Source organism: Protopterus annectens, chromosome 10.part0, assembly GCF_019279795.1.
Source record: "Protopterus annectens isolate FY-2018-M chromosome 10.part0, PAN1.0, whole genome shotgun sequence".
In the NCBI taxonomy this organism is placed as follows: domain Eukaryota; kingdom Metazoa; phylum Chordata; order Ceratodontiformes; family Protopteridae; genus Protopterus; species Protopterus annectens.
Window position 1 is genome coordinate 53,264,950 of NC_056744.1, and position 25,375 is coordinate 53,290,324.

The 25,375-nt window shown below is 39.9% G+C and overlaps 1 protein-coding gene across 2 annotated transcripts in view; it reads left to right on the plus strand.

Moving 5' to 3' along the window:
- LOC122812941 (cytochrome b-245 chaperone 1) overlaps window positions 1-25,375 on the plus strand; it is a 209,844-nt gene that overhangs the window by 73,717 nt on the left and 110,752 nt on the right. For both annotated transcript variants that reach the window (XM_044085014.1, XM_044085013.1), the window contains exon 4: window positions 21,861-21,934. In XM_044085014.1, coding sequence (XP_043940949.1) covers window positions 21,861-21,934 — 74 coding nt within the window. The remainder of the gene's footprint in view (window positions 1-21,860; window positions 21,935-25,375) is intronic.

Below are 25,375 nucleotides of genomic sequence, written 5' to 3' on the forward strand. Positions count from 1 at the left end.
CAAAAGTCGAACATGTGGTCTCTGCCATATGGGTTTTGGTTATTTGAAATTTCGATCATGTATAGTAGACCCACATGTATATATATATATATATATATATATATATATATATATATATATATATATGTGTGTATAATATATGTGTATATATATATATATATATATATATATATATATATCTGTATGTATGTGTATGTGTGTGTGTGTGTGTGTATGTATATATATATATATATATATATATATATATATATATATATATCTATATATATATCTGTCCCTGAAGGAGTGACCTCAGCACAAGAGCTATAGTAATTGGTTGTTTTGGACCATTTCTAGCTCTTTTGAAGTTCCCTGTTTAAAATCCGCCTCAGAGCGTTTTTTTCTGGCTATACTACTCAGAGACAGCTCCACGTGGTCCTGCAGAGTGGTCCTAGCTACAGAGAACTGAGAAAAGCGACTACTTTCCAGATTTAAGTATTTTTTTCTGTTTTTTACTTGGAATACCTTCTCTTGCTTATTTTAAACAAGCTTATACTGTTTTTTTAACTGTTCGCTGCATTTTATAGTATCTGCACTTAAAAGTTTACCTGGTCGAAAATTAATCGAAAATCTGTTTGTTTAATTTAACTATTGAGGCTGCCCACTAAAGTGTGCTAGCCTGTGTAACTGATTTATTGCTGCCTTCTGTATTTCTGGGTGTTTTCTATCTAAAAACAAAAAAAACAAAAAAATAATTCTTGTTTTCCCGCCTCTCCTCGACTAGTTTAGACCAGTTTACAGGCTTTGCTGTATTCTGGGCTGTGGTGTAGTTCCTCTGTTGTCCATTACCTTACTTGGATAAGAAGGAAGTTTCTTTGCTCACCAGTGGGAGTGGGGAGCCTTGAGCAGCCTATCTGTCCCTGAAGGAGTGACCTCAGCGCAAGAGCTGTAGTAATTGGTTGATTTGGACCATTTCTAGCTCCCTGTTTAAAATCCGCATTAGCGCGGCTTTGCGCGATTGTGCGCATAGCGCAGTGCCGGTTAAACAGGGTTAAACTTTTGATGGCTCCGCCAAGTCTGCTCTTCAAATTTTCCCTTAGAAAGCTGTACTCTTAGAATAACCAGTCTACTCGTTATATTATAAGCATAGCACTTGTTCTCAAAGCTTCTCTTCTAAGCAAGCACTCTCAAACTCAAGTAGCACTACATCCACCTACCACTCCAACCACTTCCCTTAAAGGCACAGCACTCTCTTATAATATTCTAGCATGTCGAGTGGTAGATTGCTAGCATCTTCACCTGCTCATCTGGTTAATCTGGGAATCTTGAGACAATGCTATAATTGTCTCATGTACACAGACAACCCTCTCCTCCTCCCAACAAACACAAATACATGTGAGAGATGCTATATAGCCAAACTGGAGGCTGAACTCTCTCAACTCAGGACTGGCAAGACCAGACAGGAGGAGAAGGTAACCACACACACAACAAACCCAGTCACACATAGACCTACCCCAACTGCAAATCAAGCACATAATAACACAAAAACATACTCGCAGGCTCTATTAAAAAACTTACCAAAACAACAGAGGTTCCCAAAGCAGACACCCAAAAATCCACCACCTCAAAACATAACACATGCAACACATACTTCAATAAATCGGAGTGTCAATAAATGACAGCCCTTAAGGCCAAACACTATTCCTGGTACACTAGTGATAGGTGACTCTATAGTCAGACACACTGACGTCCCACTTACCAGGCTGAGCAAGGAGAGGGTAACGGTAAGCTGCCTATCGGGGGTTAGGATCTGCCATATAACACACGTACCCGGGTCACTCAAAAGCACATACAAATATGACTTTGTCATTGTCCATGCCCACGTACCTCCTTGGACTACATGAAAAGAGACATAGAGGAGCTCTCTAATTATGTAGCCCAGGCTGGTATGACCCTGACTCTGAGCAGCATCCTGCCCTCACCAAGAATGATGCCACAATACAAAGACAAGATGATCAGCTTTAATAATTGGCTCAATTACTGGTGTCATTCTAGGGGGATCCAATGCTTGTCTGCTTGGGATGACATGCTGGACAAGCCACGCTGCTTCGCAAGTGACGGCTTGCACCTGTCACTACTGGGCGTCCGGATATTGGCTAAGGCTCTTGCCACCCCCATAGTGCCTTTTTTAGGCAAGACTCAAAAGACGAACCCACCTCCTTAGAAAACAAAAATGGAAAAAAATTAAGGGTAATGCTACTCAACGCCAGAAGTCTAAATCTCAAGATGCAGGCTCTCGAAGCACTCCTCAGTGTGGAGAACATTGATGTCTGCGCTGTAACCAAGACCTGGTTCAAGGCTCCTGAGAGCACCCCAGCGCTACCAGGCTTTACCTCGTATCATGCTTTTCGTCCCCAAAACCCTGGCCGAACCACAAAGGGAGGGGGAGTGTCCATATTCATCAAGGATACCCACACCTCTAGGTTAGTGGCAACTCATGAAGCATCAGAGACCCTCCAGGTGCAGCTAACCGTAGGCAAAACTGCTATACAACTGGTTGCATGTTACAGGCCACCCTCCCAATCTCAAGAACCCCACTCAGCCTTCCTGAAGACATTGGAAGATATGAATGTCTCACCAAATACCATCATATTTGGAAACTTCAACTACCCTAACCTAGACTGGGTGCACTATTCTAGCCCTAACACCCTAGCCCAAAGGTTCCTGGAATTCATAAACTCAAATGCAATGGAACAGCTAGTCACCTCTCCCACAAGGGGGGATAATATACTAGACCTGATCATCACAAACATGGGGACAAAATGCTCCACACCCGAAGTATTGCCCTCACTGGTGAGATCTGACCACAGACTAATCACCCTGGATATACATTTACCACCTCCACCCCCAGCACAAAAGACTACAGTGAGAAACTTCTCAAAAGCCGACTTTACACTTCTCAAGACTGCGATTGTATCATTTAGGCCCACAGGGCCAATGGAAACCACATCCCACAATGCTGAATCCTACACAAATGCTTTCTACGGACATCTCCAAGAATGCATGGATCGTGCAATCCCAAATAAAACCAAGACCCTCTCCACCAAAGGAAAGCGTCCTGTCTGTTGGACCCCAGCCATAAACAAATTGTATAACAAAAGAAGGAAGCTACTGCAAGACGGGGCAAAATCCCATAAAGGGAAGGCATCTCTGATCAGCACTAGTAGAAAGCTACGTTCTCTCATAAAAATATCCAAGGCCAACTTTGAGAGAAAAATCGCCAAGGACACTAAATATAACCACAAGGCATTCTTCAGTTATGTTAGAAACCTGGGCGGAAACACTCAGATATGCTCAGAGTTAGTACACAACGACAAAAAATTTACCAAACCCACAGATATTGCCAACATTCTGGCAGACAGGTTCAGTGCAAATTTCTCCCCTCCCTCACCTCCAAAAGAAGAAATACTGATCCCAGCTGAATGTAACCTCCCTGTCATCTCTGATGTCCAGGTGAGAACCGCCCACAGCAAAGCAAAAAACACAGCATCTATGGGACCTGATGGTATCCCCGGCTGCGTGATACGTAAACTCCAAGAGGAGCTAAACCCACATATAAAAATGTTATTTAACCTTAGCCTTACTACAGGATATGTACCTGAACACTGGCATACAGCAACAGTGGTCCCACTCCACAAGGGAGGCTCCACTACAGACCCTGGGAACTACCGCCCCATAAGCTTGACCAGCCTGGTTTGCAAAGCTATGGAAAGAATTGTTATGGAACTCATAAACAACGACATTGGGGACCTACAGACACTTGATCCCACCCAGTTCAGCTTTGTAAAGGGCAGATCCTGCTTTTTGAACCTGGTTGACTTTTTAGAAACAGTCACTAGAGCCATTGATGAGGGCAAGGCAGTCCATACAGCCTACCTGGACTTGGCTAAAGCCTTCGACACAATACCCCACTCGGGGATCATAGATAAGCTAAACAGCTTAAATGTAAATCCATATGTCACAAGATGGGTTGCAAACTGGCTAAAGAACAGAACCCATAAAGTCAAGATTGCGGGAGCCATGTCAGACTCAAAGCCAGTCACAAGTGGTGTCCCACAGGGCTCTGTCCTGGGACCCCTCTTGTTCGGCATTTACTTCTCAGATGTGAAAGCAAACATGGGAGGGTTGTGGCTGACAAAGTTCACAGATGACTGCAAACTAAGCGCCATAGTTGATACACCAGCTGACACATACATCCTACAGAAAGGCCTCACCGAAACGGACAACTGGTGCCGGAATCACGGCCTTAAACTGAATGCCAAGAAATGTATAGTCATCCCCTTTGGGAAAAACAAAATACCCACAAATTATCACATAGACAGTAACCCACTGAGTACCAAAAAAATAATCAGAGACCTGGGGACCCAAGTTGATAGTGACCTCTCATTTGACACCCACGTTGCCAAAGTGGTTAGAAAGACTTTCTACCTTGCCCACCTTATCATGAAGGGGTTCACATCCAGATCAAAGGAGGTCATCATGCCCCTGTACTCCTCCCTTATCAGGCCCATGACTGAGTACAGTGCCCCATTTGGTATGTACCTCACCCGGCACTTACAACAGCTGGAGAGACCCCAGAAGTACCTCACCAAGAGGATCAAGGGTCTCAAACATATGTCATATGCTGCCAGGCTAAAGAAACTCCAGCTCTATAAAGTAGCATACCGCCTGCTCAGAGGTGATCTGTGCTTGACGTACAAGGACATGTCCAACCAGGAATTGATGGACATGCTCCACCTCAAAAAATCAAAATCCATAAGAACCACGAGAGCCAAAGATTTAAACCTCAGTACAAACATGAATAGAACATGCTGGAGGGACAGATTCATAACTCAGAGGCTTCCCATACTCTGGAACAAAATCCCAGTCCATGTTAGGCAGAGCCCCTCACTGACTCTCTTCAAGAGAAATCTTGACGAGTGGATGGGAGATCGTAGGTTTACCCCGGGGGTCACCCCAGTGTCGCTACTTAACAGAGGCACAGTAAACTAATTTTAATAAGTAAGGGGGGTCTTCAATGTGTCACTACTAGACAAAGGCACAGTATTCTAAATTTATCCTATACACCTTAGTACCACTACATGGGGTGGCAAAAGCCACATCTCTAGGGCTAGGCTTGCAAATGCCCCAGGGCAGATAGCCTAGTACTAAACTATAGGTGTGTGTGTGTGTGTGTGTGTGTGTGTGTGTGTGTGTGTGTGTGTGTGTGTATGTATATATATATATATATATATATATATATATATATACACACACACACACACATATATATATATATATATATATATATATATACACACACACACACACATATATATATATATATATATATATATATATATACACACACACACATATGTATATGTATATATATATATATATATATATATATATATATATATATATATAATATATATATATATATATATATATATATATATATATATATATATATATATATATATATATATATATGCACACACGTGCTCGCACGCACACATATTTAAGTGTTCATGTTTTACTTTGTGGAGTGCTGTCTCTGAATGAACCAGTGTGCTGTAATTCAGTGGGCTTTCTGTGCTGTATTCTTGTATATGTTGTGTAAGTGTGTGTGTGTGTGTGTGTATAATATATACATATATGTATGTATACACACACATATATACATTTGTGTATACTTACATACACTCGTGTATATACACATACGTATATACATACATATATATATAATGTGTGTGTGTGTGTGTATATCTGTGCACTATATATACGTACATATATATGTATGCATATACATACACATATGTATATACATATATATCATCATCTTTCGGCTTTTCCCTTTAGGGGTCGCCACAGCGGATCATCTCTTTCCATTTCTTCCTATCCTCTGCATCTTGCTGTGTCACACCAACCGCCTGCATGCCCTCTCTCACCACATCCATAAACCTTATCTTAGGCCTTCCTCTCTTCCTCTTACCTGGCAGCACCATCCTCAGCATCTTTTTCCCAATATACCCATCATCCCTCCTCAGCACATGTCCAAATCAACGCAATCGCGTCTCTCTTGCTTTGTCTCCAAACTGTCCAACATGAGCTGACCCTCTAATATACTGATTCCTAATCCTATCCATCCTAGTCACACCAAGTGCAAATCTTAACATCTTTAACTCTGCCACATCCAGCTCTGACTCCTGCCTTTTTGTCAGTGCCACTGTCTCCAACCCATATAACATAGCTGGTCTCACTACCCTCTTGTAGACCTTCCCTTTCACTCTTACTGGTACCCGTCTGTCACAAATCACTCCTGACACTCTTCTCCACCCATTCCACCCTGCCTGTACTCTCTTCCACATTCACCATTACTCTGAACTGTTGATCCCAAGTACTTAAACTCGTCCACCTTTACCAACTCTACTCCCTGCATCCTCACCATTCCTCTACCCGCCCTCTCATTTACACACATATATTCTGTCTTAGCCCTGCTGACCTTCATTCCTCTGCTCTCTAGAGCATATCTCCACCTCTCCATAGTCTCCTCAACTTGATTCCTTCTCTCACTACAGATCACAATGTCATCTGCAAACAACATAGTCCACGGGGCCTCCTGTCTGATCTCATCTGTCAACCTGTCCATCACCACTGCAAATAAGAAAGGACTCAGAGCTGATCCTTGATGTAATTCCACCTCCACCTTAAATGGATCTGTCACTCCCACTGCAGTCCTCACCACTGTCACACTACCCTCGTACATATCATGTACCACTCTTACTTACTTCTCTGCCACTCCCAACTTCCTCATACAATAATGCACAAGCCAGTGCATTTCTTTGTGCCGGTCCCAAGCCCGGATAAATGGGGAGGGTTGCGTCAGGAAGGGCATCCGACGTAAAAATTCTGCCACATCATTTATGGCGCAAAAATTTCATATTTTATATATATATATATATATATATATATATATATATATATATATATATTTATAGATATGTATAGATATGTGTGTGTATGTGTGTAAATATATATATATATATATATATATATATATGTATATATATATATATATATATATAGATCTTCGAAATGCCGAAATTCCAGAATGCCGATAGCCATATGACCGACATTCAGAATCTCGACATTTCAAGTACATCCATGGTAAGGAAAATAAAATTTCTTTTAAACTGCTAGCAGGGGGGGGGCTATGCCCCCCACACCCCCCGTAACTTTAATATACCAACTCCGGGGTCGCACTACAGTGCAGGGATGGAAATCTTTCCATTCCGCACTGTAGTGAGATGCCGTTTTCACATTGTCGGTATTCCGAATGTAGGCCATTTGGCTGTTGGCATTCTGGAATTTCGGCATTGTGAATGGGACCTATATATATATATATATATATATATATATATATATATATATATATATATACACACACACACACACACATATATATATATATATATATATATATATATATATATATAAAAATGTGTGTGTGTCTATACATAAACATATACTTATATAAAACTAAAGAACAAATCCGAAAAAAGATGATAAACTAAATGCAATAAAAAACTTCTTATGCCAGACAAAATAAGTAAAGCAGAACCTGTGTTGAGAGCTTTTGTTCTTTATTCGTACCAAGAACTTCTTCAGAAAAACAGCAGTGTAGGTCTCAATAAGTATAGTTTTAGAACAAAAAAGCAATAAAAAATAGAAAAAAAACTGTTGCAACAAAAGAAAATAACACATTGCTACCTATGAGCTAAGTTTATCTAAGGTAGTAAAACATCAAGCAAATCAAGAGGTAGTTAAAACAAATTGAAAATAACACACACAAACTCTAAAATGTGGAGATCAAAGGTAGAAATGCGACTCAGAGGTTACCTGAGCCAGAGTAGGGCACATTTAATGTTAACTGTTTCATTAAGTCCCTGGAAAGACTCTGCATTTAAAAGTAACTGCCATTTCAGTTCTCTTACTTCATTAAGAGCATCAGTATCCCCGTAAAAAACCTCCACCTGCTCTAACACTCGAAACCTAAACTGGAGAAACCCTGTGCAATACAAACTGTGTTTCCCTAGTGCATTCTTCATGTCCTTTTTTTTTTGCATAGCCACACAATGGTCCTTAATTTTACTCGAAAGTTGCCGAGAAGTTTCTCCTGTGTAAAAACCATTACAAGTGTCACAAACCCCTGCATATACACTACATTAGTAGTATTGCAATCAAAATATCTGGGGACAACTTTAGCGTCGTAGTGGTGAAAAATAAATTCTGAGTCTGTGTAGATGTAATGGCATGCTATACATGACCCACAGGGAAATATGCTTGGTGTTATGTCATCATTGATAACTTGCTGCAGTAGGAACGGAACATCAGAGTGTTCAAATGAAAGTCATATGGACCTAGTGCTTTTATGTGAAAAAGCCAGTGCATCCCCCAAAATGGAAACAATGTCCTTGTTACTCCTCAGAATTTCCCAGTTCCTGGTAATAATGTTATGTATAGGTTTGAGAGCCAAACAGATCAGGAGAGGAAAACTAAGGGTCTGGTCCAGTCTGCTGTCTGGAATGTTGGTAAGTGGGGGGGGGGTTTGGTTCAAACAAGATCTCTGATTAGGTGAGTGAGGGATTTGGTCTAATGTAGTGTCTTGGTTGGACCTCTGCTGAAATCCATGTTTAAGTATTGGCTGGAATTCAGAATTGCTTCCTTCACAAACTTCACTGAAAATTTCATCAGTCAGACACTTGGGGTAGTCTGTTTATGAATAAGGTCCTCAAAGCAGCATTCCCTAAGAAATTTATCGTAATTGCTGATAACACGGGAATACCTAATGAATTGTCCACAAGCAATATTCTTCATGAAAAAAGAATGCTGACGACAGAAGTCCAAGTAATTATTCCTGTAAGTAGGCTTATGAGAAATAGTGGAATCCCAACAAGCAGTGTCAAGAGTAATTTCCTTATCCTGAAATTGTACTGTAGAGGTAAAACCTGTGACCTTAAAATTAAGAAATGGAATGCTGTTAGAAAGTGTGTGTATAAGAGTCGAGGTCCTGCTGTGAACTCTGCCACACAAAAAATATTGTCAATAAAATGTCTGTATAATCTGGTATATTGGCAGGTTGAAGTTTTATACAGTTGTTTCTAGTCATATCCATTTCATCCTATGTCACATCTTACAAAACATTTTGTTTTACTGAAAGCCCTCCAAAAAAAAACACCCCCAATACTTCCCTAAAGCCTGTTAACTTAATACTAAAAAACAAAACTATGTACATCTTCAAATATTGAAGTTTTACCCTCCTGATAGGAACAAAAGTCCCAAACTGACATTCACAGACTTGAGTTAACCTAAAAGAAAGGTCACACATGCTAAAACACATTGTGCAGCCTGCGCTTCTGCTATGCGATAATTGGTGTTGTCTTAGCTTTATAGCTCTCCCAGCTGGGAAAACCCCTGAATGCTTTCAGAGAACATTATGTCCTAGTTAATTTCTCCTTTCTTTTTTCTTTTCTCCACCAATGAGTCTCCACCAGACTGTAGCCACTTTCTCTTTATCATATTGTCTCCATGGAGACACGAGAATCAGAAAGACAGTTTCTCTTTATTTGATTGTTTCCATGGAAACCTGAAGACCAGCTGCAGAATTGCAACTAAGCAAAAGTGTATTTGTTAGAAAAAAAGCCTCATAATATATACAGTATTCTTTTTCATTTGCTTGCTTTCTCTTAAATCTTGCTACCAAATCAGTCTGATGTCCTTAATCCAGTCATTCCCCTATGCAAGAATGAGAAAAAGCACATTATTTTTTTCTCTTGTCACGCTTTTTTAACCAGGCTTTTTTTTTTTACATTGTAGTGCCTACATTTCTTAAAACTGAAGAAGATGAAAGAGAGAAGGGAGATACATTTCTTAAAGCTGAACAAGAAGAAAGAGAGAAGGGAGAACGAAAAGAAAAACCCCATCTGTTTACAATCCTTATTACACTTAAAAAACTGAGAACACTTTATAGCATGTAAAGAAGACCACATACCAAAAATAGTACTATTTTTAAGAAAAAAAATCTTTATAGTTAACTTTCTCCCTCCTCTTCCCTTCCTAAAGTACTTTTCTGAATATTAATGACATAAAGTAGGGCATATGCTTTAGAATCTCCCAGAAGTTCAACAAATTCTGAAAAAGCCCAATACTTCCAGATTTTCTTCTGTCATATTTCACAAATATAATTGTTGAATTGTAAACCCACATTAAGTTACTGGTTTTATTCATGTTCACCTCCATCCCCCAAAACCTGTCTCTGCTTCATTTCCAACTTATTCTGGATTCTTCTAGTCAGCTCTTGTGCTCCCTTCATTCTCTCCAAAATTTTCCATTGAAACACTGGATAAGTTTTCACAGGTACAGTCTCTCTGTTGTTTTTATTACCAGAAGAACAAGAATATAGGAGAGTATTGCAGTGGCTTTGCTATGGTGGGGTCTAAAGACATGTTGGGTAGGAGTAAGGAGATTGTTGCTAAGAAGGTGTTTGATTAACTGAGCATGGATGCACTTTTCTAAAATTTTAGAAAGGGGGACAGGAAAGCAGTGGGCCTAAAGTTAGAGGGATCAGTAGAGTTGCCGCCTTTGTGAAAAGGGATTGTAGAACAGGATTTCCAGATATCTGGGACAAGGGCCTCAGAGATGGAATGATTAATAAGTATAGTGGGTAGGTGATGGATTGTGCAGCTGTTTTTAGGAAGTGGGAGGGTAGTTGGTCAGCAGAGGGAGAGCAAGGCTTAAATTTATTTAGAAGAGATTTAATAGTGGTAATTGGGACTGGTTGGAAAGAAAAGAGGTGATAGAGGGGTTGGGTGAGATATACTATTGTGTGAGCTTTTGGATAGTTTCTATAAAGTAGCTGTTGAGGAGAGTGGCAGTTTCAGTGTCAGTGTTGTGCAGAAAGGGGTTGGGAGTAGTGAGTTTACCTGGGTGGAGCAGGTTGCTGGTGGAGATGCATAATTTTTTGGGGATTTTGTGAGGGCTGCGTTTGGTTAGAGGAAAAATAAGCAGTCTTATCTTTGATTAGTTTTTTTGGGCTGGTTTCTGAGCTCTTTGTATGTCTGAAGCGAGGGAGGGGATTTATTTTTAACCCCGGATTTCCAGGTACTATCTCTTTTGTGCATGATCAATCTGGTTTGTTTTGTTAGCCAGGATGCATAGTTGGATTTAATTCTGATTTTTCTAGAAGGGGCAATAAAATTAAGAGTGCCAAGGAAAATCTTAATGAAAGATATTACAGCCTCATTAAGAGGTAGGTGGTATAGGAAGACCCAACAGATGCCAGATAGTTTAGAGTTAAAAGTATCTGCATCAAAGTGGGTGAGGTTCTGGCATATTCTGTAAGTTTGGTCTTTAGGAAAATTTAAATATACTATGTTAAGTCACATCATATGCGATTTGTAATCTCTTTCACAATTTTTTCTTTGTAATATTCTTCTTTACCTTCTGTGCATGCTTCCATTTTTTTTTATTGTGTATAAAGTTACACTTGGGCTTAACCTGAAAATGATCCATGTGAATCAGGGTTCTACCCTGGTTAACAAATGCATAAGTAAATTAACAGCTTTAAACTAATTCTTTGCAGGAGATTGTCATTTTGTGGGGCGGGCCTGAATTCCCTTAAGAAAAACCTCTGAAATGCTTCCAAGATATAAGCTTGTTTTGAGCTGTTCTTAAAACATTGCTTAGTGTATGTGTAAATCTTTTTTCAAGTACTTGGATCAATGACCACAAAGGTGTCACCTTCCTATGTTCAGAAACCTGCTTGTTCTAGTATTTGAGTGCAAAACTGAATTAGATTTTTCCAAGACAGGAATACTCATGTTGGTTTATGGAAGCAATTGGTTCAGCAACTGGATATCTGCTGTAGACTTCACATTTCACTTGTAAATTTTCCTTTTTTTGGGAAAAAGACAATAAAAGTCTTCACTAAGCCCTGTCTTTACGTGGGCTGGTAAATATAACATTTTAACAAGGAATGAAGCTTTGTTTTGCATGTTAACTTAACACACTAGGCAGCTGTGAAACATAGCCTGTATGCAGTTGTTAATGTCTGGAAATCCATATTTTTGTTCGTACTAAGTCCTTTGACTTTCCTTTTTTCTATAGCTCACATGTAGATTGCAGAGTTCGTTTGTAATTTATATTGTTATTAATTGTTTTGTCCGTTTTAGAATTAATTTGCCTTTTATATACCTTCTTAATATGGCAGCACTTGGCATTTTATCAGTGATTTTATAAAATGTATTTTGTGACATAACTATTTTCTTTATAACAATATTTTTGGCTTGAATTTCTTCTGATGTCATTGCTGTTGGAACTGTTTTTTGTGCACTAAAGTTAGTGTACTTTTTGCTACCTTTGATTATCTGTTCTCTGTCATTTGCTTGTTCACAGCTGACTTAGTAAAGGCACATTAATCCGGCTATATTTCAGTTTCTGAACTCGTAAATAAGAACAAAAAAGGCTGTAATCTTGAGCTATGTCTTTCTAATTATAGAGTTGTTTTATCCAGAAAACTCAGAGTGGCGTGTGATTTATTATGAGGGCAAATTGTTTTCCAGAAAAAGAGACATAAAATGTCTACGCCACCATACTATTGCCAGTGCCTCTTTTTTGGATTGTGAGTGATGTTTCCCTGGGCTCCCTTTCAGAAGTGTAAGATCTGTTACTGAGAGTTCTGGCACTTCAAAAATCAAAATAAGATTAATACAAAAAAATAGTGTATTTTGAACCTGCCTGTTACACTTTTTTAAGGATTTTTTGCAAGGTTGGAAGAGGTGTCCCTTGCACTACACCAGATGGACTATGGCCTCATACCCTTTCTACTTAAGTGTATATCAGCTCCAAGACTGTTCTACTTCAGATTAGGGGGAATACTCCAAGATATATTCACTAATTCTGAAACTAGTATTCATTTTATTTGTACTTACTGTTCCAAGGATGACAGTTATGATCCCTGGATGTCAAATGGACACCCTTTTCTCTGCATTGCTAAAGTTTTACATGCATGTGTTATGTAATTATTTTGTAATGAGCTATGTGTTTCTTTGGCTCCCAATTTTTTTCTGGAGTAAACCATCAACTTTGAGTTCTGTTTTTCTTTGCTTGGATCCAAGCAGACTATAATTTGGTCTGATACCAAACAGTTTTTTATGTTTATTTAAGCCTGTATCACATATTTTTATCCATGTCAGATTTCTAAGTGGCTCAGTAATGGTTCAGACATTCTCTGTATCCTGCATGATGTAGTCTTTTGGTGGACACAGTGGTCTTCTAATTGGAGTAGGGTCTTTGTATGATTGTGCACTTTTAATCATTTCATTCTTATTTGGATCTGGAGAGATTGTTTTGTGAAAAAAAATATTTCTTTGCATTTGTTTACTGGGAAAGACCTTTTTACTATATTCATGGGGAGTAAACTCAGTAGAATTACATATTTATCTATGAGGATCTGTGGAAGTCTAGCCATACATTTCCCTGAAGGTTCAGCCTTTATGTTTTATATATCACTAACCCAGAGTTGAGCAGAACATTTACATGTTGTGTCTCTTCATGAGAGATAAGGATGAATTTGTGGTTACCCATCCATTCAAACATATATTGCTTAAACAGTGTAAGAGAAGTGCTTTGCTTTATGAGGAGAGGAAGACAATGCCAAAGAAGTGGTAATCTGTGTGATATGTAGCCATATATCCAACATATGTTGTATTTATGTTGCAAAAAACAGGTGTTTATGCCCTCATTGGACTTGCAGATGTGCAGTAGGTCTGACAGGCTAGCATTCTCCCAAGTAGTATACATGGTGACACTGAGAAGAGGGATAAGGCTTTGAGATGGTTTGCACTTTATGATTTAGGCCCTTAATTTTCTTAGTAAGATAGCCTCATTGCCACTCAGGTTGTGTCAGATGTTTTGTCAGCTATATGCTGAATGGGACATTATACATTATGGGATTGAAGAATACAGTGGAAATGTCACATATCTAGACTTGGGCACCATACTATTACTAATAAGCTGTGCAGTGAAAAATGCACTTTCTTACAACAGTGAATACATGGTGATCTACCTACATTCTCAGGTCCCTAATTATTGGATGAATTTTCTGGAGTGTGTTGCTTGCAAAGGATACTGTCAAGCTCCCAAGCTGCTAATCAAACTCGGGTCATTTGATTTGTAATCAGGAATTTATCCCTTTATTCCACTGGAGCTGAATAAAATTGTTGGTTAAAAAAGACATACTTATTATGCTTGTTGGTGCAAAGGTAGTACAGAAAATGCACATTCACTTCTAAGTTCCAGTCCACAATTAAATTCCAAGTAAAGATTTTTTTTTTATTTCTGTAGCAAAATTTCATATCCTTAGAGATATGAATTTCAGGGGCAGAGAAGTACTCATTTTAGTTCTTATGTTATTAAATGTATTTATTTATGCATGTTTGTCATGAACTGACTGACTTTGAGGGCATTTGATCTCTGAATGTGAAATTATAACAAAAAAGTTAACTACTTGAAAGCCAAAACATTGGGTCATGTCTTTGCTGCAACAATTCTATTACAACTGTTTTCAAACACAGGTAGTGATTGTGAAGAAGTCACAAATGTAAATGCAAAAGTAATGTACTTCTTCTTGGTGCTCACAGAGACATACAGTGACCCCCCCCCCAAAAAGCCATATCAGTGTTATTTAACAGTGGTCATCTAACTATCTTTTGGTGTCACACAGTTTGTTTCCCCACCCCCCACCCCCACAAAAAAGATATATCCTGTATGCTTTTGATGTCTTAAGAAAGTAAAAAAATGTAATGGCCACATAAACATTTTATCTTGTTGCTGTCAGACTCATACACAGCCCCAAACCATGTATGTGGTAATTTAACAGAGACATGTAATTGACCTCTGCTGTCAGACATGTCTTCTCAAAACATAGTCACCATCTGTGTATACCTATGAGGCCTGATAGTGAGGAAAGTGAAATAAGTTACCACAATAATTTATTTCATCTGGCTGCTCATAGACACATGTACTAACCCCCAGTAAGCCATATTATATATTTAATCATTTAACAGTGGTCATGAAATAGCCTGTTTTTTTCACATGCAGACTGCCTTCCTTCTCCCAAAAGGATTGTTACCTCATGAGAGACCAGAGATGGTGGGAAGTTTTTATAATGGTTAAAGTATTTGCCTTACAGATACAAGGTATTTGGTTTGATTCACACATGGGGGAATTTGCTAGGCTTATAATGGACCACAAAGACAGTTAGCCTAGTACTGATCTATGAACTTATAATCTGTGTATACTCCTCTGACTTTAGATTGTTAGAAGAATGGAAAAAAATAGTCACAGTAATGTATTTCATCTTGTTGTTGTAACACAATGAGTACTTGTAACTAACTTTTGCTTTCACTGCAGAATGCCTCTCAGACAGCTACTTATGATGATCACGTTCTGTGACTTACTGCCAAGAAGTGGCACAAATAAGGGCTCTATTAGTAGATTTCAACTTGCTGCTGCAATCACTACCACTACCATGATCACCCAAATAAACTTTAAAACAAGATATGAATGCAAAGCTGTTGTGTGCAATGCATACTGTTTGTTACCTCTGTCTACAGATAACGTCTGCTTGTCTATTGGGAATTAAAAAAAAAAACTTAGCAGTGAAAGACTTCTGTTGCAACCAGTACACAATCTTCCTTTACTTTACAGGCCCCTTTGCTAGAACCTAAACTTGCTAGAGTTTCATCTCACTACTTGAATACAACCCAACAAGCTGCTAGAGTAATGTATGTGTTTTTTGCCTTGGTACCAGGAATCTTTAGCTGCAAGAAAACAACATGAAAGTTATTCTACCAGCTTGAAAAACTCAGCAGGCCACAGAGAAGCCTGTCATGGGCCAGATTGTGGGCTGCAAGTTGGACAAGTTTGGCATAGGTTTATCACTGTCTCAACTGGTTCTCAAAAAAAAAAAAAAAAAACTACTAGTGAGAAAGGGACTGAAGTCTAAATTATGTTCTACTTATTTTGGCTACAATTGGAAAGTCTTGGCAATGAGCTAGGTTCATTAAAGAAAATCAAAGGAGAAGAAAGTTGTACTATGAAAGAAACTAAAAGATGTTAACTGGCTTTAAAATAAGGAATCAAATTCTGATGAGCACCCATGTTTTGGTGTGCAGGAGGGTGAGATGTAAGCTGCAATAATTTCAGAAGGCACTTGATCTAAGACTTATCATGAAGGAGGCTTATAGGACGCTCAAATCTATCTCAGAGATAATACACATAATTTGAAGATAGCTTAGTACAACAGTAATTTTTGAAGAAGAATGGCTCCCTTTTCCCGCACCTAACCAGCTCATTCATTCTTTTTGCAGGGTGAGATACAGGCCCATTCATCTCCTATCAGAAAAAGAGAGATCATGTTTTCCCTTTGAAGTGAGAATAGTGTTATGGAGTGGGCCATCCTTCCATTAATATGGATGCCCCTCCCTTTAAGGCCTAACCCCTCCTTAGGCTGATGTGACACCATTATTGATACTGCCTGAGAGAACATATGCAAGCTAGCACATGCAACAAGACTTCCCAGCTTAACTGCAACATGCCATTATCTTAACTAGAGAAATGCTGCCTGCTTGAGTTAGCATGTCAGGAGGTTGAGCCACCCACATCACCCTGGAATGGGCAAGCCAGCAATGGCCACTTGTTCTACTACCCAGCCTGTCTTTTTCAACATTGGTATAGTTAGGGCTCTGCCTCTAAGCCACAGAACTAGGCAACCTAGGCCTTATTGTATGAGAGATAGATGTCCTCAAGTTTACAGAACGAATCATTGACATCTTCAATTTTCAAAATTAGTAAAGATCAGTATATAGCAGTGTAAGTGACACAACAGGTAGCACACTCACGTTTGGTGCCAATGGCTGTGGGTTTTATTCCCATAGTAGGTAGATATGTTACTGACACTAGTGCATCATGGGGGGGGGTGCTGCGCTCCTGAGTGTGTCATCCTTTGTATGAGACGTTAAACTGAAGCCCTTTCTGCTTGATTTGGTAGTAGCTCCGGTGGATGTAAAAGATCCCATGTCATCGATTGAAAAGAGTAGGGGAAGTTTCCATATGCCCTGGCCAAATTTCCCCCTAATAATATGAATACCACCTCAGGTTTTCCCCATCAACAAAGGATAAAATATTCTAAAAACTCAGTACCTCAAGAAGTTGTACAGAAGGAAAGGGAAAGCTTTAAGCAGTTTTATATACCACCACCTTATCAGAGAAAGATATAATTTAATCTCTTTCTTGATGTGCAGTACAAAGAAGTGCAGAACCAGGAAAATTCAGCTTGTCTTCCCTGATTCTGTGTCATAGAGGGATGGAAATCTGACTGCGTCCCAGGTGACTTGGGTTTGATTAACATCTCTGGCACTGGAGACTGCAGACAGGGGAAGGGTTAGAGTGAATGGGAATGGCTTGCTTGCTTCTCTTGGAGGATGGGAAGGGCTTGTGTGCACTTGGGAACACAATGGACAGTGTGATTTCCATGATGGAGCAAGGGAAAATCACTGCTGTAGCCATGTAGGGAGGGGAAGGGTTGCACAAAGTGAGAGAACATCCTCAGATAGCCCCCTACATGTCCCTCCCCATCACCTTGCCATGTGTTTGTGGTAGGGCTAGGAGAAAAGTCTTCATACCACCTCTGATAGCTGTTTGAATGATGGCTCCTCCCAGTCATTCCTTGCCCGTATATGTGTGTGTGTGTATGTGTGTGTGTGTGTGTGTGTGTATATATATATATATATATATATATATATATATATATATATATATATATGCAACACAGAGAGCATTACTTAGAGGCTGTTGACCTAAATAGATGCAAACTGTGTGTTCATCAGTATTCTATATCCTTTAGAAAAATGGTTGATGTGAGCAAATCCTGTGCATCTGCCTCTTCAATGTGGCCATTCTTGACTATACTTCACAAGAAGTGAATCAAATAAGACTGCTGTTGCTGCTGTCGCTGCATCAGGAGGGAGTCCAGTGGGTGTGGAGGACTGACTTTGATTCTCCAGCTACCCGTTTAGTACAGACACACAAATGCTCGCATATATGTGCAGTATCTGTCATTGAAAATTGCCTCTTTCTCTAACAGTGCAACAGAAACACCTCAGCTGCACCCGTGTGTGCCAGATGTTTTCCTCACCTCCAGCACAACACACACGTCAGCTGAAGAATTACCCTGTTGTGCTAACAGTATGCAGCCAGAAACATCATCACCACCCCATGGGCACCAGAGGACTGACATGTCAGTAATTTAGGCAATGTGAGATGCAGAATTTGTCATGATACAATAATCTTTTCTGTCCAGTCACAAGAGTATGAAGCCCACAAGAAACTCTTAGTAGTACTATACAGGAACAGATAGTAAGCTTCAAGCTGTCTCCCTGAATTGCATTGCTCATGCCTGCATAATAATGTTAGCTACAGTGGTCTAGACTGCGCAAAGACCTACTCTGCATGAAGCACTGTAGCACTGACCTTCACAGAAGCTTATGAGCATACACACACAACAGTGCTGTCTGATGTGTAGTGCAGCCCTGTTGTATACACTGAGCATACCCTTAGAGCACATAATGCAGTACTTGGAGATGAGGGTTTACATTGTGGCCTTACTGCAAACCTTTTGCGTACTGTCAGGGCACATTGTGCCATAGTCATAGATCAGTGTGCACACTGTACCTTTACTGCCCTCGGGCGACATCCTTTCACAGCACATTATGCTATAGTCATAAATGAATGTGTAGGTTGTTGTACAGCTTCCACCCACAATATATTCTTGGAACACATTATGTCATATTTCTAGATAAATGTGCATGTTTTTGCCGTGTTATGCACTCTCAGTATACCCTTAGTACATGCTGTGCTGTATTCATAGATGAATGTGCACATTGTCGTCCTGCTGTGCATCCTCAGTATACTCTTAAGGCACATTATGCTATGCTTATAGATAAGTGGGTGCACTGCTGCCCTCCAGTACACCGTCAGTGAACCCTCGGAGCACATTATGTTTTAGTCATAGATGATTGCACATATTATTGCCCTACTGTGTAACCTATGTATACTTTCAGGCACATAATGCCCCTTTTTGTAGATGACGTTGCACATTTTTTCCCCTGCTGTGCACCCATGGCATGCAGTCTGAGCACATTATGCTGTGTTCACAGATGAGGGTCCATATTGTTACCCTGCTGTGCACTCCTTGCATACCCTCAGAGCACATTATGCTTCACTTATAGATGAGTGTGCACACTGCTGCCCTACTATGACCTCTCAGCATACCCAGAGAGAATATTATTCCATATTACTACGAGTTTCCATGTTGTTGCTGTGTCGTGAACCCTAACGATATGCTCAGAGCACATTATGCCGTATGCACAGATTAGCCTGTTTGTTGTTGCCCTACCCTGCACCCTCAGAATGCTGCCAGAGGACATTATACCATATTCACAGATGAGTGTGAACCCTCAGCACATGAAGTTTGCGGAAATATCATTTTGTAGGAACTTGGTAAGCCATTATGCACAGGTGTGTGTTTCAGGAGAAAAGTATGAGCACTTCCACCAGCCCAGATACTGCACCATTGTCATGTGATATGTAATCATGTTAGCCCAGGAATACAGGAGGCTAGTCTTGAGCAACTCTTGTCTGTAGCCTTCTGGGTGAACTGCCTGACAGCTGTTCCTCCTACCAAACACATCCAGAGCCACATGCAGGCATAGCTAGACAGCTTGCACCATGTGTGGCCTTTGAGGTTTCATATCCCCTCCCTAGATCCTCCTGCACCCTGTAGCCCTGTAATTTTACAGCTGTATGGCTGTGGTTCCTGAAGAATAACATCCCATTTGACGCCTTCAGTGCCATTTGGAGGTAAAACAGTCTTCCATCCCTAGGTGCCACCTACAGTCTCTGCATATTGGATTCACAGACGTCAGTGCTTTACAGCCCAAGGTATAAACCCCTGTAACCTGTTATGGAAGATTCATGCAGAGCCTAAAACTATGGGCTAAGTATTTACTTAACCTCGTGCAAAACATCCCCTACATTCTAGAGTACATAATACCAATTTACTTTACACCTTACCCACCAGACATATAACTCCCAAAACTCAAAACCCCTGTGCTATATTCTGAATGCACCATTGAAGTGTTGGGTTTACTGAGTAACTCATTATGCAGTAAATTTCATATTACTACACAGTGGTTCCTAACGCAAGTACTCTGCATGTTAATCATTATATTTTTCCATGCTATAAACACCTAAACCAGTCAATATATGTCTTAGGTAGGCCATTTCTGTAGCCAGACCCTAAAACAGCCATCATTTTTATTTCTTTTAGTTATAAATTTATCTGTTTTCTAACAGTTAATGAAAAGCTTCCTTATGCATTCTCAGATAGTAGCTGAGTGATACCCTAGTAAGCAGAAAGCCTGAATACATTTTTTCAGCCAGCAGTGTACAACTATGTGATTACTGAAGGAGTAAAACTGTACAGGGAAATGGGAGGGGACTGAGGTGCCGACGTATGAGTGGTAGAATGTGTGGGATTAGTAAGCGGGTAAGTGTATAAGTCTGTACTGGGGAGGATGTGTTGGGCACTACACTGCCAGAGTGTTACTGTTCTCATTGTTTCCCTTTAAAGTAATAGTGCTTCTTCATCTCCCTTTCTAGATCCCGACCTGACCTCAGTAACTGCCATCTGTTCTTTTCATATGCTGTTAAAAATGTCCGGCAATGTGCTGCACTGGTGGCACAGAGAGCTGAAGCCCTGAATATGAACCAGGCAACCTAGGTTCAATTAGCAGCTTGGGTTGTTAAAGGTTAGCAAGGGAGGATGGGTGTGCCAGTCCTGGGGGAAGGGTGTGTAGTTGTGGTCTTACACTGCTCCTCCTGGATATGATCGATGATGGGGATGGAGTCATTCAGTGGTGGCTGGTACAGGGCAGGTGTTGAGGTGGCCACCAAAGCCAGTGACGGTAGCCCATGATGGCTGCATGTGGGGATTTTTTTAAATGGATATTCACAGTCCCTATGGTGATGTAGATGCCCACATCACCTCCCATGTGGCATAGTTAGGGCCATTCATACAAAAATGTTCTCATAGCTAGGATGACGGTAAGAGCACAAACTCCCCAAAGGTTGGCTGGAGATTGGCCCCTCTGGATGGCTCTAATTCTAAGGGATCTGAGGAAAATGCTCCCTATCCCTAGGGAACAAATAGGCTCTTGTCAGATTGGGGGGGGGGAGGTTCAACGGTTAGCAGGAAGGAGGTGGTGAACCCATAGAAAAAAATTCTTGGCAATATAAGTACTCCCATTTGGGCTTGCATTGTAAGAACATTTATACATTATAGTGTTCCGAGTTTGGATTTTTTTTCTGTTATGACCCAATGAAAAGTTTAATGGGCACCAGAAAATATCAGTAAGCCAAAAGGTGTTCAGAATTAAATATCACTGATTTCACACTTAATACACATAAGACCAGGCCTGTCGGTGACCACACTTTAACATGGCATATGTATTTTGGTGAGATTGGGTGCATGGCAAATACTGTTCCACCATCACCTTTCTTATGTGGGCTGCTGCTTTACTACTGCCAGGGTTGTAGCTGGACTATATACAAGAGTTGTCTGCCTTTTCTGTTTAAATATTATAGATTTTAGAGTTGACAGACCTTTGCATTAGTACTGTATGTTAGGTAATGACATGTTGATTTATGTCTTTCAGACAGCTGGGGATGGAGACTGTTTTATGTGGCAGGGTGCCTGTTCGTTGCAGTACAGAATATTGAAGATTGGGAGGTAAGTAGATCAGAACCATAAAGATGGCAGGATTCTCACACATGGAGATGATCTGATGCATTATTAAAGTTAGCAAACCAACTAATTATGTCGTATAGTAAATGCGAATGGTCCAGTGAATGGACCTTTGTAAATCTACTTACCAAGAATTCCTTCAGGATCTTAAAAATACAGCCCTTTGAAGTCTAAACTGTGTACTGACAGTAAGATAAAAAGTGTCTTGTAATAACTAGTAGCAGGCATGTCTTGCTTTATCCATACCGTGAGCTAACCAGGGATTGACAAGGGAACCTGGGAGCCAATATTTATTTATTTCCATTTGTTTACCAGGAAAGTCTGACCGGGTCACAAATAACCCCTTTTTTAGTGAAGGCCCAAGGAGAAAAGCTGCATCAGTTTACATATATCAAGTGGCACTGTTATACACTGATTTGCATTTTATACATTTAACAAAACATTGGACAGTATTAATAAATTGGACAGCAGTAATAGCAGAAAATAGAAAGCCATAGACACTAATTTGGTTACAGAAATAGTTGAGATTATGCAGAAAAATGGGGACAATAAACAAATGTAAATATCTTAGGAATCTTGTTGAAAAAAGGAGTACAGAGAGAAAGTGAAGAGTGGTAAGAGGAAATGATGAGTTAGATGCAGTGGAAAATGTATGCTTCTGGTGATAAGGTTATGAGAGTAAAATGTTTGTGTAGTGTTTATAAACGGTGAGAATGAAGTCTTACTTTGTAAGTTTGTTTCCATTTAGTATCCATGTTGCAGGACCATCAATTCTGCCATAGCCAGAAGGAAAAATGTTAATGTTTAGCTTGTAAAATCTGATCTTTTGTTCATTAAGTGCTGTGAGTGATACAGCTGATGTCTGGACTACAGAAAAAGTCAAAATAGATAAGCCTTGCACAAGAACACTCTCATTCTTTCATTTATTGAGCTACCTAGATCTGGGAGCATCATTGGAAATATTGCTTGCTTTGACGCAGATCCTGCTTGTAATAAAGTCTACATTTTGAGAAACTGTGGGTTACTAGTGTGTTCATGACATGTTAAAATATGTTCCCAGGTTGCATGTGCAAAAGATCAGATCATTGCCAGTGTGTAGACCTTGTAACCAAAACAAGGAAATAAAATTATGTTGGGATGCTGCCTGTATTGGAGTCTGTGTTGTAGCACCTTATGACTGATTTCTTGCACACTAATAAATAAGACCCAGACTGAAGGTAGAGCAGCCATTTACTTATGCTAGCACGCAGCAAAAGTGCACCCGCAGGAATGTGAGTGCTTTCTTACTCCTCAGTTCTTCCTGTTTTAGAATACAGTTAGGGAGATGTATTGCATAGTACAAGAAACAGAAATGTATGAATTTGTTGCAGTATCAAACTTAAATCTGCTTGCAATATTCCCAATGACAGACCCAGTCTTATAATGGCATCTTGGAAGTCATTATGTGAATGTACATGTTGTACGTTTGACTGCCATTCAGTCAAATCCAGACAAATGAAAGGTAAATAACAAATCTGCATAACACTGATGAAGCAAGTACCACTATAACAGTAATTTATACAAAAAACAAGACATGATGTTAAGACTGGTGGTTTTTGTTTTTGCAAATTTACCTCTGTACACCTGAAAAAATCAAATCTGTAGCTAGATTAATTGGTGCCCTGGGCAGTCCCCAGACAAGCACGCCCCACCAACTCAAAGTTAAGGATAAAAAAGCACACCCCACAAACTCAAAGTTAAGGGTAAAAAAAAAAAAAAAAAAAAAAAAAAGGTCATATAAGCTGTAGTAAACACAGCTTATATGAGATCTTTGCATTAATTACTAAGACACTGACACTAAAAGTCATTTAGGCAATCACACGACACCATCTGTGGCTGGGTAAATGGCCGCCAGTACAGTATTCACAACCGATAGGCAAGTCAGTTGTTGTGCTGATCCTGCCCAAGCTAATGTCCTGCTAAAACTGTGTTCCTGAACTGCTGACTGTGTTCTTTCCTGTAAACAGCTGCTTCATGATGTGCAGGCAGGATTGTAGGCTGCAGTGTAGCAGTGGATTGGCAGTTGTCTAGTCTGTGTTTTGAAATGGAAAAAGTACATTTTCTCTCTTGTGTTAGTGACACATTACTTGTACTTACATCTTTCAACAAGTTACTTGAGTGGTTAAACAAATATGTCTGGTGACTCATTGGCACCGGAATGGTGGGGAACAAATGTGAACTACTTAATGCTGTTTTTGTCTTATGAAAGGATTGTACTTTATCAAAGTAAAATGTGAGTGGTTATTACTATGTATTTGCTGGGGCAGGATATGTACAAAACAATGTATCTATCTGCCAGTTTGCATTTGCATTGTTAACTGAGAAACTCAGCCTTGATCATTACCGTCCACATCAACAGAGTGGACTTATGTGCCCTTTGTAAAGCAAACAAGTGCTGTATGAGACACTAGCTGAATGTTTAGACCCGGATTCTAACCATTCTGTGTCAGTTCTGAATTTATGTGGAAACTATGGTTTTCCCATATGTAGGTAATGGTCCATGATCATGCATGTTCTGTCTGCACAAATTCAGCTCTCTGAATTTACTTTTCCCCATAGGTCGTATTATTGACTGCACATCCCTGTACAGTTGCTGTCTGTATAAGACCAGTGTAGGCTGTGCTGGGGAGTTGCTGTGTTCTGTACTGTTGTGTGACCGTAGCTGGAGTTGGGGGTTGCCTTCCACTCAAACAGAGGGTGCATGGGGCTTGCTCCCCTGCAGAAGTGTGCATTTTGATCAAGGTGGGTGTTTTATATTAGTCATGTTCAAGCAGTCAGGTTTTGGGTGATCATACATTGAGTGTCACTAGGGAAGCAGTATGGCTCACAGTAGGTGTAATCCACAGTCTGTAAGGATTTGGGTTAACTGTGATTATGTGCAGTATGTACAAAGGGTGGGAGTACATAAGTAAAAATACAGTAAAGAGTTGGAGGATGTGAAGCTAGTGGACTAAAACCTGACAGGAGGTAAAGCAGGATGGGCTGTAGTTCAGTAGTACAAGGTAATTAAAGTTAAGAGCAGAGACAAGTGGAAAGTATGTAGGAATGCAAGTTGTGTGTGTGTGTGTGGGGGGGGTTAAGTTAGTGAGACAGGAAGAAAAGGGATAAGTATTAGTTTGGTTGGGAGATGAGTGAATTCAAATCTGACAATGTTTTACTGAGCTATCCCTGGAACAGTGTATGCAACAGTTAATTCGAATTTCCCTTTTAAATGTTATATTATATATATTTTTAGTGGTTAATTGATTTAATTGTTTGATTAATTATGATATATAATGGAGTGGGTGTGTGTTTGTAATTATGCTCATTGAAGGCTACTATGCCCTAGGGCCTAAGCTGCAATAATCCCCTGCTATTTCTTCCCACACTATTTACTTCCCCGACCCC